At 30.6% G+C, this 20288-nt stretch overlaps 1 protein-coding gene across 2 annotated transcripts in view; it reads left to right on the forward strand.

Annotated features, from left to right (window-relative positions):
• Positions 1-20288, forward strand: part of LOC143048189 (adhesion G-protein coupled receptor G6-like) — a 71107-nt gene that overhangs the window by 11592 nt on the left and 39227 nt on the right. For both annotated transcript variants that reach the window (XM_076221720.1, XM_076221719.1), the window contains exons 3-8: positions 4742-4813; positions 7881-7952; positions 9098-9169; positions 11635-11706; positions 13097-13257; positions 13889-13998. In XM_076221720.1, the coding sequence (XP_076077835.1) occupies positions 4742-4813; positions 7881-7952; positions 9098-9169; positions 11635-11706; positions 13097-13257; positions 13889-13998 (559 nt within the window). The remainder of the gene's footprint in view (positions 1-4741; positions 4814-7880; positions 7953-9097; positions 9170-11634; positions 11707-13096; positions 13258-13888; positions 13999-20288) is intronic.

Raw genomic sequence — 20288 nt, forward strand, 5'->3', positions numbered from 1 at the left:
AAACATATGTCCCGATACAAATGCATTGATCGGCAAAAATAAAGGGGGGGTGCGCACCCCCGGACCCCCCCCCCCCCTGGATCCGCCACTGCTGAGGCTTAATTTTCTGACCAAACCAACATCCCCATGTATATTTTCTGTGGCAAGCAGATGTCGCCCCTTGATTTGGCCCATGTAACTCTCTTTTCGGTTAATGTAAAACATAGTTAGTTTTAGTCAATCATTTGGAATTCGTTTTGTCGATTTTGATATGTGCTGCAAGTATTAAAATTTATGGTTCAAGTAATCAATCTTACAGACTGAAAATTATACATGTGATATTCTTATTCTGTTCTTAATTAAACTTATATTGCTAAAAAAAAAAACAAATCCCAACCACACTTCTCAGTGGCATCAATGGAACTTTCAGTGACTAGAAAAGTTACAGAGATTGAAAGTCATTGGCAATAATACCACATCTTATTTGGTAGATAGTTATCTCGCTGGCATTCTTGCTGCATCTCCTTTCTTTTACATAATTATACTAATCTTGTTATTTTACATAAGAAAATATGTGTGAAAAATGTTTCCCCCTCCCAAAATAATTTTCGTCATTCATTTTTAAGTGACGATTTATAAGTTTTAAATAACTTGTCCGATAAATTTGAATATCCATAATCTAATAGAATGATCTTATTAACATTTTATACAAAAGTTTTATTAGTTTAGTATAAGTTATATGTTTTAGTAGTGACAAAATCCTTCTTTTGTATTTTAGACTCTCAGTGTGCAGGCGAAGGAAAAAAAAACGAAAATATTATATTAAATTTGAAATTTTTAATAAATAGTTAATATGAAGTTGTGAAAAAGAAACTTGACTCCTTAAAATATTTGTATTACTAACAAGTCATTTACATTTTTGGTCTTCTCGACACGATCTAAAGGCTCGAGGTCATAGTATACTTATTCTTTTTTTCATTTTGTATAATATATACTAAATTATTAACAAATATAAATGAAAGAAAATGAAAGATGTTATTTCTCAAACATCTCTCATTTCCATAAAACCGTCATGAATAGTGTCATTGCATGAACTTCTTTAATTTGTCGTGTTTTTTTTTTCATCCATACTTCGCAAAAAACACATTTGCTTTTATTTTCAATATTAAACGTACCAGGCACTGTTTGTTTCACAGTGCTCTTTGTACACAAATAACACGATCGTTGCTAGGATTTAGCATAAACTTTCCATTCTACTGTGTAGTGACTATACTTCAAAGCCGTTAATTTGAAAATAGAATAATTATTTTTGTAATTGAATGCTGATGTGATTTGAAAAATGCAATTAAAACTTTATTACTATGTGCAATAACCTTTTATCGAATTGCTTTTATTTATGTTGTATGCACCAGGCATAATGAGATAAATGTTATAAAAACATATAGCACCAACATGTTTACTAGACTTCATGGACGTAGACCTTGATAGGCCCCGACATGACAAAATGGGAAATAATTCAAACGAGAAAAAAAAAACCCATTAAACGAACAAAAAATATATGACATATTTGAACTAACGTGAACCATTAAATTGCATGCTCCTGAATTGAAACGGACACTAGTTGGTTCATCTCTTTAATTACATTCGGAAGTGTCTGTTCTAAGTGGGGATAACACTCATTCACTGATTATACCCATAATAATCTTTTGAATTTATTTATAACCCTAACAGATTGTCGGTATATACGTACAGTGATTATTTAGAATGTATATCTAAAAGTACAGTACATTTGTTACCTTTTATTTTCATTTTGTTTTTAATTTCCTGAACAATTTGCAGCAATTTAGAATTTTGGTTGTCGTTGGCTCATGTCTGTCAATTAGGCCGTTAGTTTCCTCAGTTGTTTTGATTCATATTTTTTATGTCGTGACTTTTTAAAGCCGACTATACTGAATGGGTAGTTTTATCATTGTTGAAGTCCATACGATTGCCTATGATTGCTAACATCCACTTCATTTGAACTTTGATGGATAGTTGCCTCATTGTCAATCATAACCACATCTCCTTATTTTTATGATGTTCACTACCTTACAAGACTTCAAAACCTTCTATTCGTCCTGATTTGGAATATGAACTAAATTTACACTGCAGTAACAATTTCTGAAATGTCAAAGAATATATACCTTTAAATGTGATATTGGGACAGGTCAACTAGGAATAATTTAACAATCACAATTTTTGAAATGTCAAAGCATACCTTTAAATGTGATATTGACAAGGCATCTAGGAATAATTTACCAATCGATGATACTTGGTTGCAGGATACATACAGCGAGAATCAAAAGCATTTGTTGTGGCAGCTTAAAGCTCGAAGAGCGAATCCCGAATAAATTTCAATTACAGCAAAATGCTATATTTTTATCCACAAAAGACCTAAATAACAAAGAAGTTAACAACTTAAGGTCACCGTACGGCCTTCAATAATGAGCAAAGCTCATACCGCATAGTCCGCTGCAAAAGGTCCCGAAATGACAATGTAAAACAATTCAAACGAGAAAACTAACGGCCTTATTTATGTACAAAAAATGAACGAAAAACAAATATGTAACACATAAAAAAAAACGACAACCACAGAACGACAGGCTCCTGACTTGGGACAGGATGCAGAGATCTGTTTTATTTTTGTTTGTTAATAAATGTACACACTCAGACATTCAAATTTAGATTAAGTTGGTTAACTCTGTGAATAATCTATTCGATCTTAAGTTTTCAGCAGATATAAAAGGGAGGAAATAAGCAGAAATGACAATCACAACATAAAAGTAAAATACCAGAACTCCAAGGAAAATTCAAAACTGGAATCTATATAATCAATGGCAAAATTAAATGCTCAAACACATCAAAAGAAGGGATAACAATTGCCATATTCTTGACTTGGTACAGACATTTTCTTATGTAGAAAATGGTGATTTAAACCGTGTTTTATAGCTAGATAAACTTCTCACTTGTATGACAGTCACATAAACTTCAAGGTTCAAATTCAAATTATGTATATTGGCTTGTGTCATAAGTAATGAGACAAGAAATAAAAAGAATAACATTTTTATTAGCTATTTACATGAACCCAATACACAGTAGCTGACGTTGAATTTATACAAAATATTCAACTGAAACGATTTTAATATTAGTAAAAGCTTTTAGCGCTTGTATATTATATTTTGAAAATACGTTGTTAGAATACATTTACGCAACATAATATTTTTTAATTTTTTTTTTTACTTTTACGATAAATGTTCCCGAAACAAGAATAAGAACATAAAATTAATTAATAACGGTTCATATTATAGGAATATCTTTTTTCTCTCTATTTTATTTGCCGGGTTAATCCATTATCGTTAAGTTGGTTGCACTGGTGTTGCAATAAAACTGTATGATTATTGTTCTGCAATAAAACTGTATGATTATTGTTCAATAGACTTTGTATGGATAGAAAAAGTAGTGATCCGGTCGTTGTTTGGACATTACTATTTCTAATTAGTTCTAGTTTCATGGACATAGACACACAAATAGTATCATAGTTTCTACCTAGTTGCTATTTTCCACGTATATAATCACACGATTTTGAAAATTAGTCAAGCGTATTAACCTGAATGTCGGGTTAAACCGAAAAATGTTTGAAAAGATAGCCGATGATCACCAGAGGGATATTTAAACTCACAAGTCGAAAATAAACTGAAAATATCATTACAAAAAAAGGACCACCAAATAAACAGTTAACAAAACACAACATATATAAACTCAAGACTGAGCAATACGAACCCTACCAAAAAGTTTTACTTAGCATAAAACAATCGAGGCTCAAATGGTACCATTCCACGCATGACTAATCTTCCTAGTCGGACACATTACTCTGACTTGGTCGATCGGTCTTTGCTGTGCCTTTGCTTTAGGTGTGTTTTTGGCTTTCCGTATACTGATATTGTGTCATAAATTAATACCCATATCCTTTGGTTTTTTTTTATTATTTCAATATTTACTAAAATTTACAATACTACCTTTCTATTATGTGAGCGTATTTCAAGATCGAAGCAGTATTATGTTGAATTTGATTAACATGTAAATAAAGTATTAACGTTGTAAGATTATAAAAAAATGAATATTTAAGCATGATCATGATGATTTGCGAATTTTAAAATAAAACGAGTAAGGACATTCCTAAACAATACTAAATCAAATCGTGTGATACATATAGGTAAAACGTAAACTACATTTTGTAGATTACACATTCAAGTTAAAGCAGTATTAAAGCAGCACTGTATTTAAACAGCAATGATATAATGCTGAAAGTATTGACTTTATATATATATAATATATTTACAAAAATTCTAAAAAGAAATCATTTTAAAATATTATTTTCATTCTTTAATATTAGAGTTATTCTATGTGCTATAAGCTTTCTGATTTAACTTGCAAGGGAAACCATTGAAGAGAAAATTAGCCTATGTTTCTTGCGCAAATGTACGTATAAGTTATCATATCATCTACATGTAATAACTATTGTTTACCTCACGAAATGAGCGAAACGCATAAGTTTACCATAACATATGATTCATATAAAGTACATTGGAACCTATTTTTACAAAACAATGTCCAAAACTCGTCTATATAACTAGTTATATTTAGTTTCTAAGTTTTGTAAAATCTTTTAATACAGAAAAAACATTTGTGCACATTTATATCAGTATATATTTCTGTTTTTTAGAGACTTCAGTGATAACATCATTACTACCATTGAATTGGACGACTTTACTGGATTAAATCAACTATCAACATTGTAAGTATAAAGATAATGGCATCAGAAATTCATTACAACCATTCAGTTGAACGACTTAACCGGATGAATACAGCTAACAACATTGTAACTATAAAGATAATGGTACATCTATCTGGCAATCGTCAACAAACTCTTTACGGTTATATATATTCTAATATGGAATATAATTGTAATTATTTACGATAAATGCATAGATACAGTTTGCATTACAGTTATGTAATAACAAAACAAAAAAAGATTTCTCTTATGCAACCACGATGAAATCGATTAGAAATCGGAAAAGATTGTGTTTGCGAATTAAGGTATGATAGTTCGTATCTCCGTCCACTTGGAAACAAAACCTGATTGGTGATTGATTGTTGTTTGCTTAGTGTTGATGCAATATTGAAGTCTAGAAAAATAAATTGTTTTAATTCATAAAAAGAAAATGGTAAAGGTCCGTTTTTTAAAAGATGTCGGTATTCCACCATGCATCACCCTGGGTATGGTGTTCCCTGATAAGGTTGAGTTCAATGTTCTAAAGATGTATCGTCTCATTGCAAAACCATATAAATTCATAAGAAATATTTCGTTTTAGGAAGATCGCCAGAGCTCTACATGTATAATTTAGAAAGTGCATTATGCATTATTTTCTTTCATTATTATAGTTCACGCAATAAGTTGATAAATTGAATGGACGATGGTTGAAGCTCTATTGCTTTTTATATATATAATGGGTCATTTTAAATTTTAAAAATCGTATAATGGCAGACTATCAAAAAAATCCTACGTCATATTATATATTGATGCGTCATCATACTCTCAATTTTTAGTAAAAGTCACGTTTTCACACACTGGAAAACAATGTATCACATATTAGATACACCCATAAGAGTGTTAGCGCGACTGTATGTATTTAAAGTACACCATGATATTAATACGATTAATGCCAAATGATGGATTTTAATAATTTAGGATTAGGTCTTTTAGTAATTGGACCTTATTTTATAGTTAAGCATGACAAAAAAGGGATATTAAATTACATTTAATGGCATTTTAGTGTAAATATCGTGTGGATATACGATTATTGTCCTCTTTATTTTTCACTCAAACGGATTTAGTAAAGATTTGATTAAAAACTTATGACAAAAGAGAAAAAATAAACAATTAAAAAGTAAGAGTCTAAATGCAGTATAAAGAAAATATAAAATTCAGCTAGAAGACCCCATCAAAGCTGATGTCGCATGCAAAGTGGGAACTGTTAACCTTCTAGTGCCTAATGTTCATGACACAAGCAACATGACAGGTGCCACATCTGGAGCAGGATTGTCTTACCCTTCCGAAGCATCTGATGTCACCCCAAATTTTGATGAGGGTCGTGTTGCTTAGTCTTTTACTTTCTATGTTGTGTTTTGTGTACTTTTATTTGTTTGTTTGTCTTTTTCACTTCTGGCCTTGGTGTTGTGAGTTTGTTTTAGATTTGTGAGTTTGAATGTCCCTCTGGTATCTTTCGCCCCTCTTTCCTCAGAGTGTGGTATTTTAGTTATTTTACTTTTTCTATTTTCATACTTGACCACATATACATATATAAACGTAAATAAAGGACAGAAGTGTGCCGGTGTTCAAAGTTTTTGTCCCATATGGAGTACTAGCACTTAATTTAAAGGGTCATATGTAATTCATTTCTGCTTTGAATTTAGACAGTAATGTTGTCTTTCACAAACTGATTTCATTTTAATTACTATTACTTTGACATTAGACAAAGTGATTACAAAATCTAAAGAGATCCTTTTCCTACGATATTTGACCACATATTACACGTAATATTGAGGTCCAATATTAAGTATTTGGGACTTTCCTTATCGCTTTTTGAATTTTCCTCGGAGTTCAGTATTTTTGTGATAGTACTTGACCTCAAAATCAAAAGGAATCTTCTTCTAATAATATGTGAACCTACATTTTTGTAATCTTGCCATTCTGAATGTTATGTTTGATTTAGCAAAAAAGAACTTTTTACTCCTTTGTTTGAATAACCAAACTTGACCTTTGTCATGGTGACTTCAAATCAACTGGAATCTGCCTCTTAGTATATGTGACAACATATCAAATCAAGTTTGCAATCTAATATAAAAAAAAAATTAGAGTTAGCATCCGAGGCGGACTGACGAACTGAAAGCTCACTACTGACTGACTGACGGACTGTTTGACTACGGACTGATTAACCGACTGACTAACCGACGAATAAACGGACAAGGCAAACATTTATAGTTGGTTGACCGTTATGGAATTACCGTGTCCCAAATGATATCGGATATGTTCCTTACGTCGTAACTACAATCCCCTTCCCTTTCATGAATGTGACCTACCGAATTAGACTTTTTACCGGATTTGTTATCTCATAAACCACACGACGGGTGCCACATGTGGAGCAGGATCTGCTTACCCTTCCGGAGCACCTGAGATAACCCCTGGTTTTTGGTGGGATTCGTGTTGTTTATTCTTTAGTTTTCTATGTTGTGTCATGTGTACTATTGTTTGTCTGTTTGTCCTTTTCATTTTTAGCCATGGCGTTGTCAGTTTATTTTCGATTTATGAGTTTAACTGTCTCTATGGTATCTTTCGTCCCTCTTTTATATTTCTTTTACCTACTTCTTATCGTTGTTTATGGTTAAACCATTGTTACATCCGTCTAGTGTCTTTCTTGTGTTGTGCTGTCTTGAACAATTTTTCTTCGCTGTTTTTCATTGGCAGAAAATGACAGGCGAATTTGTCGACTCTGTTTGATGTAAATATACTGCAAATTAATTGAGATGCAATATATGATTTAACTTGATCTGACGATCGACAAATTAATCAACTCTTTATTTAATAAAAGAGAATGTATTGAAAGGACAGACTGCAAATAGTGATATGATAGACAATTAATCATCTTGACGGTATATGAACTAAATGATCATATTTCTATATCAGTAATACTTAAAACGTTCTCCTGCGTAAGAATTGCTTCTGACAGTTATCTGTTATTATTGGTATTTAATGATATAACATTAACTGCTATTTAGCGACCTTTGATATTTATCTGTTGCAGATATTTACAACGCAATCTGATTTCTACTATAGTACAGGGAGCCTTTGATAAATTATACAAACTGAGTATCATGTAAGTATTACAGTACCAAAGAAGTATAGAAGTTACAGTACTTATTACTAACAACTAAGTATGTTAGTCATTCAGACGTATCTGACCATAATCGGAATAAATTTTAAAAAAAACATTTCATGCGTCCGAAGTGCTTTTCTGAATTATTTATCAATAACGCTCAATGCTGAGTATTTGAAAGCCAAGGATATATATGAACGAACCAGGTATAGAGCTTGTTGACCAAAAAGAACATAAAAATACCCAAATTCATCTAAGGTAAATTTTGACAGGGAGAGTTGAAACCTTAGATTCTTTATAATTAGTAAATAAAAAAAAGACAGTTTTGGGAAGATTTCTCATAAATCATATGCCAGTACCGAAGAACTGACTACTGAGCTGATGATTCCCAAAGGAATATATAATAGTATATCCCAGCAACAACAATGTGGACTCTGTGTTGAAAATCAAACAAAAATCCTTTTAAAAATATTATACATCTGAAATATTTTCACCATTTTCTATGATCATAATTCAATTCTATTTTATCTATATTAATAAGGTATAATTACATGATTTTAGTAATACTCTTTGCTTTGTTATATCTTCAAAAGTCATTTTATTTGGCTAATAAGACATTTTCTATATAATTACAATTAAAGATGAATTTTTCAGAATAAAAGTTACGCTTCTAGTTGCCAAATTTAAAAACAAACATAAGACAAACTATACCAACAAATACAAAAACCAAAAGACAACAACTGCATCAAACAACATGCATAAACTTTAAATACAATACTTTTCAATTAATTTTAATTGTTCAATAAAACATGCTATCAAATCAGAAATATTTTCATTCTTATGTATACCGTTTGAATTTTGTTTTTATAAATGTATATTTTGAACTTGAAAATCAAATTTTGATGTACGTATGCTTTCTTGACTGTCCCTCTGGTTTCCTTCGCCCCTCCTTTATTGCAAATATTTGAGAACTGACGATTATAATATGAAAAATATTACAGACATGAAATGAAACCATACAAACAATAACAGATATTAAAACTCTTATCGTCTCACATTTCAAATTGAAAAAAAATAATAAAAATTTACTGCTTTTAGTGTAATATTATTTGAAATAAAACATATTTTTACGTATCACATTACAGAAATCTACAGAATAACAAACTGACAGTAATTCAGTCTGGATCTTTTACTTACCTACCAAATCTGGTTTCATTGTAAGTATATTATTATTGCTGATAAATTATGTATCTAGTGGATACAGCAAATACTCAAAATATTAGAAAATGTTTTGCTGCGTGTTATTAACTGAGAACCAGGGTCGCTTATAAAAATGATATAAGCTATCAACTCGACTTATTGTTGTAGACTAGATTTGTTATACGTTTGTGAATTTAAGGAGTTATACAACAAAAATGCCAAACTCTGCGGAAAATTCTAAACGGAAAGTCCTTGAGCAAATGCCAAAATCAAAAGCTCAAACACATCAAACGAATGATAACAACTGTTTTATTCCTGACTGGGTGTCATGCTTTGTGACTATTTTTTATCGACGATTTCCATACATCTAACCATTCTCGCCACTTTACATCTGACCATTCTCGCCACCAAATTGAGACAAAATAGAGGCAAAAACAAAATACCAAACCAAAGAGATATTCAAACTCATAAGTCGAAAACAAAATGAATATGTAAGGGTAAAAATGAATGATCACAAGTCAAACAATTACATATACAAAACATAACATAGAAATCTATAGACTGAGCGACACAAACCTACCCCCCAAAAAAAACCCAGTTATATCACATGTGCTCCGTAAGGTTGTCTATAAATCTCTGGGGAAAAGGTAATTCTATGTCTGAGTGAATGATTGCCACATCGCCAATTTGACACACCACCAACAGTGAAATTACAGAAATAAATAACATATCATTGATATTTCATCAGAACATGAAGTACTGGCTACTGATTTGGTGAAACCGTCTCGGACGAAACATTTTAAAAATGAGAATAACAGTTTATAAATCTTATAAGTCCGAATCGCTTTTTCGGAATGTTTAATATCCTGTTTTAAATTAAAAAATTATTTTTTATCTATAATATATCAGATTTATCGTATCGTTTGTCAAATTTTGCCACAAAAACAAAACGTCAATAACGAAAGCCGTTTATTAATCCAAAATATTTGACCCATCTTTATCGTATATACTTATAGTCATTATCCTGATTATCGCAGCTAAAAATCTGTGGGCTTGTACACTTTTATCCTGTCTGTGTAAACCGTTATTTCCCGAAGATATATTCCATATTTTGTTGCTAGTCTATTATTCTTTAAGACTGTTGCATATCAACGCAATTTGTGTATATGTATATGCATGCAACTAGAATAGCTAAGTATTGAACAAACATTCTTTCATTTCTTTTTAGCGATTTTTTTTATGGCATAAATAAAATATTTTTTCTCATTTCTGCGTAAAAATCATAAAAGCTAATCAAAAGTACCAGGCTTATAAATGAAGTGTTTGGTAGATACAAAATGATATTTACATTTGAAGGAAAACTCTTGAAGTTAAAACAGAGTTATTTCTCTTGATATTAGGAATAATCTTACAGAACAAAATAATAAATCTAGCACAAAATCCAATCTGAGGAATGTACAACATGAAGCCAACCAGCAACCAAAGTATAAAACTTGTTGCGAATTTGTGGTTAGTTGTGATATTACTGAATGGTTTTTCATTTTTCTTACTTATTATCATGAACATTTTATAAAGAACAACAAAAAAGACAATGACTTCATATTCAAATATTGGCGAAAATAAATAACATTCTGCGTCAATAAAAGTTATGAGATTTGTTGGAACAATCATTGAATATTTAGAGTGTTTTTCAATCGACAAGAATATACGAATTTCTGTGTCCATCACCGTAGACAATTATTTGGATACTACCGGATTTAATTACGTCACATTTTTCTGCAACTTATGTTTTGGTGACCTCCAGATATCGGAATGGTATATTGATAATTGGACCTATTATTTATTCTTTCACTTTATTGTCATTCTTATTTTCTGGTTAATTTACAGTAATACATATGTTTTGTACATCTTCCAATTTATCAGTATATATAGGATCTGCCTGAGCGCTTCATTCTCGTTTTTTCTGGGATTCGTGTTGCCAAATGTTTATTATCTGTGTAGATGTTAGTAGACTGTTATTTATAATTTCGTCGATTTGCATTTTTTACCATGTTTATGTCGGCTCCTATCTGACATATAAGCTTTCATGTTTGTATCTGTCGACTATTTCACTTGTTATCACATATCATCTTCTTCGAAGTATTAATTCAACATCCACATTTGCATTTTATTTCTAATGTTCCATAAGTAAAGTACTGGTATGTTACAGTATTCATATATATAGGCTCCTACATAACTAGCTATATTACAGGAAGTAGACCTGATATTGCGCAGATTAGATGTATGATGCCAAATAAATGTTTTGACAAAGTGCAATTTCATGCATTTTGTATTGATCTGGTAAACCTCAAAGTTATATATATATATATACATTATCTTGAACCAGAATCTCCAATTATATTGTTTATCTGTGGTGAGTGATAAAACAAATATATTTGAAACTATTTGTTAGTATTTCATGTCCCATTCTTATATTTTTCAGAGATCTTTCGAATAATAAAATATCAAGTTTCGATAGAGATAGTATCCTGTACCTTCCTAAACTTGGAATGTTGTAAGTTATAGATTAGCCTCCTATGGTCAAGACTTCTTGCTTGAAATTCTTTTAACAAGAGTATGAAAAAGTGTTTTGAAATTTATTTATCAAACTTTTGTCTTCAGATTTTTTCGCATGCATGTTTGCCTCTTTATTTCCTCTAACGGAGGGACATATAATAATTGGTGTTGCTGTAAATGATTGATAAATCTGTGTTACCTAATCTTTTACACCTTCCACAAAATAATTGTATTAATTAAATATTTATTTTCACATTTGATTAATATCTTATTATATGGTATTCTTTTGTTAAAAAAAAAAAAAACAATTCACATGACCAGGTAACTTTAACATGAATATATCATAATTTGTGTTCTTTCACAATAGTTATTAATCCCATCAATTGTCTTTCAACTGGCCCGAGAACACAGTTATTTCGTAGTGCATTTTTTTAGACAATAAATTCAAATAAAAAAATTAAAAAAATCGCATTTGCTCTATCTCAAAAAACGTTTACAGTGTAGTGAACTGACTATTGAGACAAAAAATATAGAAATTATTGAAACTTCTACCAGTTTTTACTCCTGATATTGACAATTCTGCTGTGTTAAGGGGGTCTAAAATTCAGTTTGACAGCTTCAAACATACTATTATTACCTTTTTAATTAGACCAAATCACTACTGAACATGAAGATTTAGAACCCATATTTTTAAACAAGTAATTCAATCACCTTTCGTAATATTTCATGCATAAAATATCAAGAAATAAATTGGAAAAATGTATGAAAAAAAAGTTATACATACTAAGGACTAAATTCGTCTTTTGGCCAACTTGGTAAACTTGTCTAACTCAAGGTTCAAACACTGTGTAAATATTGATGGATTGGTATTGGTCTGGTTGTATTATTTAATCATAATTATTTTTCGGGTGTTAATTACATTTGATAAGCCTTAGCTTTAAAATAGTTGCGTTTTCTAGAATTTAATGCACACAGTCTATTTCATTTTAAAATTTCGGCAGACCTTGTGTTACATCGCCTAAAACAGACGTTTTTGTATAAGTATTTGTACAACCCCGTTAATCGTTAAACGACTTAGAACCGTAAAAACTATGCATAAAATCCTAAACAGATTGTAGTGTCAAAAGGGACAACAGGAAATCATTAAAAACTAACCTAAAAAAATCATTAGAAAAGGATTATAAACTACAATTTACATACTACCTTCTTAGAAGAGCGAAATATTGTTAGATTATTTCTGCATCTTTTATTATATATTCTTAGTTTTATTTATGTCTACAGTCGCAATATTAATGTATTCAAATGAAAGTAATTAAGTGTAATATACAAATGAGCATTTGTCATACTAACAGAAGATGATATGGATATATTGTATGATTGGTTTTCAGGGCCATTAATGCTAACCCATTAAACTGTGATTGTGAGATGAGGGCATTTAGACAATCGATTAACGCAAGACAAGGCGATTTATTGGTAATAACAGCTCAATGTGAAGGCACTAACATTCGAATGACAGATTTGTCTGATTCACAGTTTGGATCGTGTTCAGGTATTACATCTAGTATATAAAGATAAATGACACTGGGATTCTTCAAAATATTCAGTTTCTGAAAATTAAATATCATGTTTCTTGAAATAGTGAACAGTCTAATAAAGGAGCAACATAACAACAAAATCCCAGACAATAAAACATATAGACTAGTCTTTTTAATCATGAAATGCAAATTAGCAAACGTTCAAAATGTAAAATATCATGCTTTTCATTCAAACTTGACATTTTAGGTTATAAATTGACATTTCTTAGCTCCAAGTTGACTTTACAAGTTCAAAGTTGACATTACTTACTTTAAGACATTTTCCTGTCCAAACTTACATTTTCTCGGCCTCTTTCTAGAAGTATCTCTCAGTTCAAACTTTGAAGTGAGAAATATATATCTAGTTGGAAGTAAGAAATGTCAAATTTTTAGAAACATATGCATCTATGATCTATGTTGTGTACCAATTGCATACATACCTCTTAAGAAATGACAATGGCAATATGGTGTTATTTTTACCGTAATAAATTTTGTAGAAATCCATTTGTATACAATAATACAAGAAACTATCTTGCAAAGCGTGGTTTTGAGGGCTATACTTGATCATACTTGTTTGATTATATCTTTAATACCTTCGTATTGTAGATGATTTGTTTAAGACGGTAAAATGCATGAACTGTAAAAATGTTCGAAGCACAGAGGAATGTGTAAAGCAGAATTTCACTACAACTTGCTCAGCTAAAACAACTTCACGGGTATGGACATAAGTATAACCATATTATTCAATTCTAAGTTTGGGTGATTATTTTTAAAGTTTTTATATATAAAAAGGCACTTTTTAATTCAAATATCATTTTAATTTTGTAAAGTTGAAATATCAATTTTGTTGTTTATTTTGTTGACTTATCATCTTGTCAAATATTCAATTTAGATATTTGAACAGATATTACGGATATTGAAATCTCTTCTCGCGAATTCTCATCGGTATGATTTTTAATCTTCTGATCTTTTTCATTATAGATATTCTTGTTTCTCACTCTTGAGTATAAACTAAACTAATCACTAAGTTAAGTATAATAACACTTCAAACACACCAAAGGTAATCTCTTATGTTTGTCATTATAGATGTTCTTGTTTCTCACTCTTGAGTATAAACTAAACTAATCACTAAGTTAAGTATAATAACACTTCAAACACACCAAAGGTAATCTCTTATTTTTGTCATTTACAGGATGTCTATTGTGACAAGTATAACCATAGAAACATATAACATGCGTTTACAATGATAATATATAATACAATAGATTTATACAATCAAATGAATTGATTTTATTCAAATTATAGTAACTATTTAGTATATTTACCTACCTTAAGATTAAGAATGGAAATGGGGAATGTGTCAAAGAGATAAAAACCCGATCTTAAAGCAGACAACAGCCAAAGGCCACCAAAGGGTCTTCAACACAGCGAGAAATACCGCACCGGAAGTGGTCTTCAGCTTGCCCCTTATAGCTATAACAACCTTGAGGCGAATTTCTGTCATCAGTCACATAAACGGTATCTAATCAAACATATGTATTTATCCGACATTTTAACTCAATCTAACAGAATTGTACCCGCGAAAGACTATCTTCAACGAATAAACTTAACGACTGTTCTTCAGACGTCAAAAAGAACCTAGAGAATAACATGATTTGAAAAAAACTAATGGTAACGTCAGTATAAGCAGAATGTACATTTAAAATTGTGTCATCATCTTTCCCGTAATAATTTTAACAACTTGCCTCTGGTTAAATATGACCACCGTTACAAAATAAGAAAACTTACAAAGATATCACAGTGAATTCTATCAAAATTCAATAGTTGATCATATTAAACAAATTCTTTGAAACGTTGCTTAAATTTCGACTTAAAACAACTGTCGTTCTGCATATAGAAAACCTAGATTATGACATTACTGAAAGTTATATATTTTATCAACGGACTTACATCTTGGCAAATATAACAACCGTTACAAAATTTACAAACTGACAAATATATCACAGATAATTCCATAGTTGATAATTTAAAAACCGAGATCATGACATAGCTAAAAGTCATATTTGATAACCAAACTTTTACTAGATTTAAATGGGATGCAGGATATATGTAAATGGCACTTAAATCTAGCAAACAATATATAAATAAAACAATAGTTTATATATGATTGAATTTGGCACATTTATTTAGAGTTATATAAATAAGATATTCCTTTAAATCACGGGGGAATCTCGCGCACTACAAATGGAGACATACACCAAATGTGCTGATAGAGTTTTAAAAATTAACAAACATAGAAAGACATTTTTAGTAAAACATGTAAATATAGAGAATAAGAAACTATCTATTACCGTATGTTTAGTTTTGACCCTGAGACTCCATTAGTCTTATATTTAATAAACACAACAAAAGGTATGCCTTATTGTTTATGAAATACCCTCCAGAATCACCCAAGATCCATATCTTTGGTGGATCCATATCTTGGTGGGCTCGTCTTGCTCAGTCTTTAGTTTTCTGTGTAGCGCTGTTTAGACATTTCTTTTTTTCTGTTTGACGTATTTCTGTTTTTTTTTTCCGAATTCTTCTTTTACTGTCGCCGTTGTATCTTCTATTTCCCCATTTAATCGAAATAATACTAGGGAGTTAACAGACAGCTTATAGATATTTGCCGAATGTCGGAATAAGTGCAAAGTTACATGATATCAAAAAACGTTAATCTTTACCTGTTTTAAATTTCCAATAATGTCAGAGACTTATTAAACAAGCAGTGTAAAGAATATCTGCTTTTATTCTAAACATGGAAATATTCCATTGTGAATATAGCAATTATCAATTCTAGAGGAAAAATCCTTGCCGATAACATTTACTACCTGTGACATATAGAAGTCTTTATAAATGCTACAATATACTCTCAAGCGTCTATCTAATACTGTAAACCAACTTATTTTCGTGGATTCTTTATTTTGCATTAAGTCCTTTTTCGTCAATTTCGCGGCGATTTAATTTCGCCATTTTGAAATTAGCTTGTTGTATATAAACAAGGAAAGATCCAAGGTATACATTTTCGCGACGATTTGTATTTGCGTTAATTTTATACTTGCGAAAGTCTCGAAAATTGGTTGGTTTAAAGTACTCATTTCGTCATAATTATTTATAGTATATTATAATAAGATAACAGTTCTAAGCAAGTTGTTACTTAATGAATGACAAAGGTATACGTTTTAGAACAGTCCATTGTTCATGATCTTGAAATTAAAAAGTTTATTGATGTGAATATTTTCTTTCTACTAGCTCAAGTGTAATGTTCACTTTAAAAGTATGCATTAATTATTCATGTATTGGTCAGTTTCAATATTCAAATGGAGTTTAAGCTTTTAACTCTAAGTCTGTTTAACAAATGCTATATTATCTGTATCAAATTTGACTATTATTACTACTGGTGCTATAAACTGATTTTTTGTTATGTTTGACTTCAATCATCATATTTGTTCTACCTACAATTAAACTTACCAGGTGTTAATGTTGATAGATTATAAAGACTTCATAAGAAATATGATATATAAACTGTATCAACAGTTTGTTTTAAACAAGCTCGTGGGCGCGGAGGCTGAATTCATCAAATCTCTCTTTTACCTGGAAGCAGATGACAGCTTTAGATTTTAAAGGTAAGAATTTTAGCTTTCTCCTTATTTCAAGAGAAGTAAAAAAATACAAATAGAAATTTTAATCGTGTTAATTGAATTACGAATGCATATTTTATATAATGTTTTATGTCCTAATCGGCGATTGATACATTGTATGAAATTATAGGCTGACTGAAATATTACTTTTTAGTATTTTAAAAGAACCAAAACACTTAAAATAAAAAAGTCATATCAAAGTCAAGGTGGTTATGTCACAGATTTTGGTAACGTTTAGCATACAACTATGGCTCGTTGAACTATACCTGTGAATTGAAAATAATTGATTTAAATGAAATAAACAGATTTGAATCTTTTGTACATTTTTTTTTATAAAAATCACTTTAAATTTGCCAAATTCGCTACTACAAATTTGTAGGAAAAATCCTCAAAAATCCAATTACAAATTCCTGGGTTTTTCTTTAACATTGATATATAGTTGACACATAACGTTCCGTTTGAATTATTAAAATAGCTATAGGGTCACTTACATCAGTTTTATGGTATATATCATTCTAAGTGGTGTTCTAAATGACAAATTTGAAAACGTTGAAAAACAAATATCTTCATCGCGTTGTTAAACGTAAAATGTTGTTTCTCTACTACGAAATATGTAAAAGATTGATTGTCACACCTTGTCATTATCAAATATCAATAAAATATCTGTTTAGTAAGTAAAGCAGTCATGATCCAAAGGCACCCGCACTGTTATCAAAAAAACCTGAGATCGTTCCAAACCTTTTGTCGGGGTTCGTGTTGCACCATCTTTAGTTTGTAGTTAAAAATACATTGTGGACGTTTTTCGTCCTGTTTTTTTTTTTCCTGTTTTTTAATTGCCAGTTCGATATCTTCTCCCTCTTTTATTGTCTTCCCGGTTGAAATACTTTGCATTTCAATAATAATTTTATTAAGCTTTAATGAAGCTTGTGATGCATAAATATTTCGAAATTTACACATGATAAAAGTAAAATAACAATTTCGAACTAAAAAGAAAATGGAAAGTCCCTAATGAAATGGCAAAATCACAAGCTCATACACATTAAACGAATAGATGATAACTGTCCTTTTCCGGATTTGGTACAGGCATTTTTTTTTCATGAGGACGGACATATTTAACCTAGTTTTGAAAAAAAACAGATAGAAAAAAGGCCTTACCCAAACAGATATGTTCTAACATCTTCGTCAAATATATCTTGTACCAAACTATCTTAAATTGAGCCTGTTTTGCTTGTATTTTTTGTTTTTTTCCATTTTGCAATAATGCAAGTTTTTCAGATGCAACTATGCAACAAGTTAAAAAAAAAAAAACATTAAAAAATAAAACTGATATGAGACAGATTTATTTCTTATAAATGACTGAAGGACTCTATTTCACCGATTTATTGTTGTTTTTGAATGTTGAATTGAAATGAAAGAGGAGACATTAATTTTGATATTTTGATTTTTGTTTACATTGTTGTCTGTCAAGTACTTAAGAAATATTCACCTGATTTTTTTTCCATTTTTAGAATGAATGTTTCAAACACAACACATACTTGTTTGAATACGGACCCATGCTGGGAACCCCTTACGGAGGAAGCCAACAGGATAATTATGACAGACAGCATTACGATCATTGTATTGATGGTTATCTTAATAGTGACAGGGGTTCCAGGGAACTCGCTTGTCATCATTGTGTATACCAAACAAAAGAAGAAAACCACGGCTGTTCTTTTTATTTTATATTTAGCTTATGTCGATTTGATAACATTGATATCTGTTCATCCGTATGTTATCTATAAGCTGTACAATTCGACCAACCAAGAATGGACATACTTTTGCAAATTCTTTGAATTTGGGATCCACGCCGGGCTTTGTGTTTCGACTGCTATTCTCCTTATGGTATCAATCGATCGCTTTATCGCTATTTGTTTCCCACTGAAGTATTTCCGTTATCAGAATTTCGCCAAGCATATTTTGATTACTTGTTGTATTGTTGGTGTAGTAATCAGTACTCCATTGCTTTTATTTTATGGAAAACGTGAAATAGTTGTAGAAATAAACAATACTCTATTGCATGGATATGTATGTGACGTTACCAGCCATTATAGACAGTCACCTTTATACAAACTATTTGCAGCGGTTTTGTTTTGTTGCTTTGTTGCTATGTGTACTTGTCTTGTTGTGTTGTACACTTGTGTTGCTCGTAAAGCATATATAGCACGAAGAAAAATTAATCCCGTAAAAATCATCGCCTCTACCACCTCGATGGATGATATGAAACCACAATCTACAATCACTAATACCTCCGCTATTATTTCGATAATTGATGTAGAAGCAATTAGTACTGAGAACAATCTGAATTTTCAGAAGTTTTCTTTTTCATCAAAAGTAAAAGATGTAAAAAGAAAAAAAGAGCTTACCGTGGCAAAACAGATTTTACCTGACAAGTTAAAAGCTGCCAAGATACTGTCACTAGTAACTGCTGTTTTTATTCTTTCATGGTTACCCTTTTTCGTGATACGAATTAAAAATCTATTGGATCGCAAAGAGCAAAATGATACCAAATCTCACTTTGAAAACGTATCACAGAGTTTTTTTTGTCACCTGTTTTATATAAATAATGCAATTAATCCATTGATATATGCAATTCTACACAAACATTTCCGACATACATGTCTGAAGATGTTTAAAAAGAAATCATGAGAAAAAAAAGAATATTTAGAGAATTTATTACATCAAAGCGGTCTTATGAATGCTTAGAATAGAATAAAACCGACTTCAGAATACCTTACCTAGACGAAATCTGGCGAAAGAATACCTCGACTAGTTAAAATTACTTTAAAAACCTAGATTCGACTAAATCTATTTTTATCATGCTTGGACTTGGAACCTGAATTCAGAATTAAACATACACTTTCAAATTGTATAGGAAACATACCGACCTCCCAGATTAATTCAAAGAATGGAAGTGCATGGAAATTAACAAAATCAAACCTTGTCAACCAAAGTTAGGAAAAGAAAACAAATGTCAAAGATCTGTATTCTGTCTGCGTCTCCTTCCAATACCTATTAAGGAAACAAAAAAGACAAGATGTGTATAAGACTGTATTATTATTTGTTAAATATGTATTTATGTCACTAATGATCATACTGATGGTGGATGTATGAATACTATAAAAAATATTTTATCAATATATATGAAAAAAATATGGTATGACTATCAATGAGACAACTCTGCTTTCAAGTCATTATTTTAAAAAAAAAAATAATCAATATAGGTAAAAAAAAAAGGAATGTAGTTTTATTAGCTCACCTGGCATAAAAGGGCCAAGTGAGCTTTTCTC

The sequence above is a fragment of the Mytilus galloprovincialis genome, chromosome 10, assembly GCF_965363235.1.
Source record: "Mytilus galloprovincialis chromosome 10, xbMytGall1.hap1.1, whole genome shotgun sequence".
NCBI classification, from domain to species: Eukaryota; Metazoa; Mollusca; class Bivalvia; order Mytilida; family Mytilidae; genus Mytilus; species Mytilus galloprovincialis.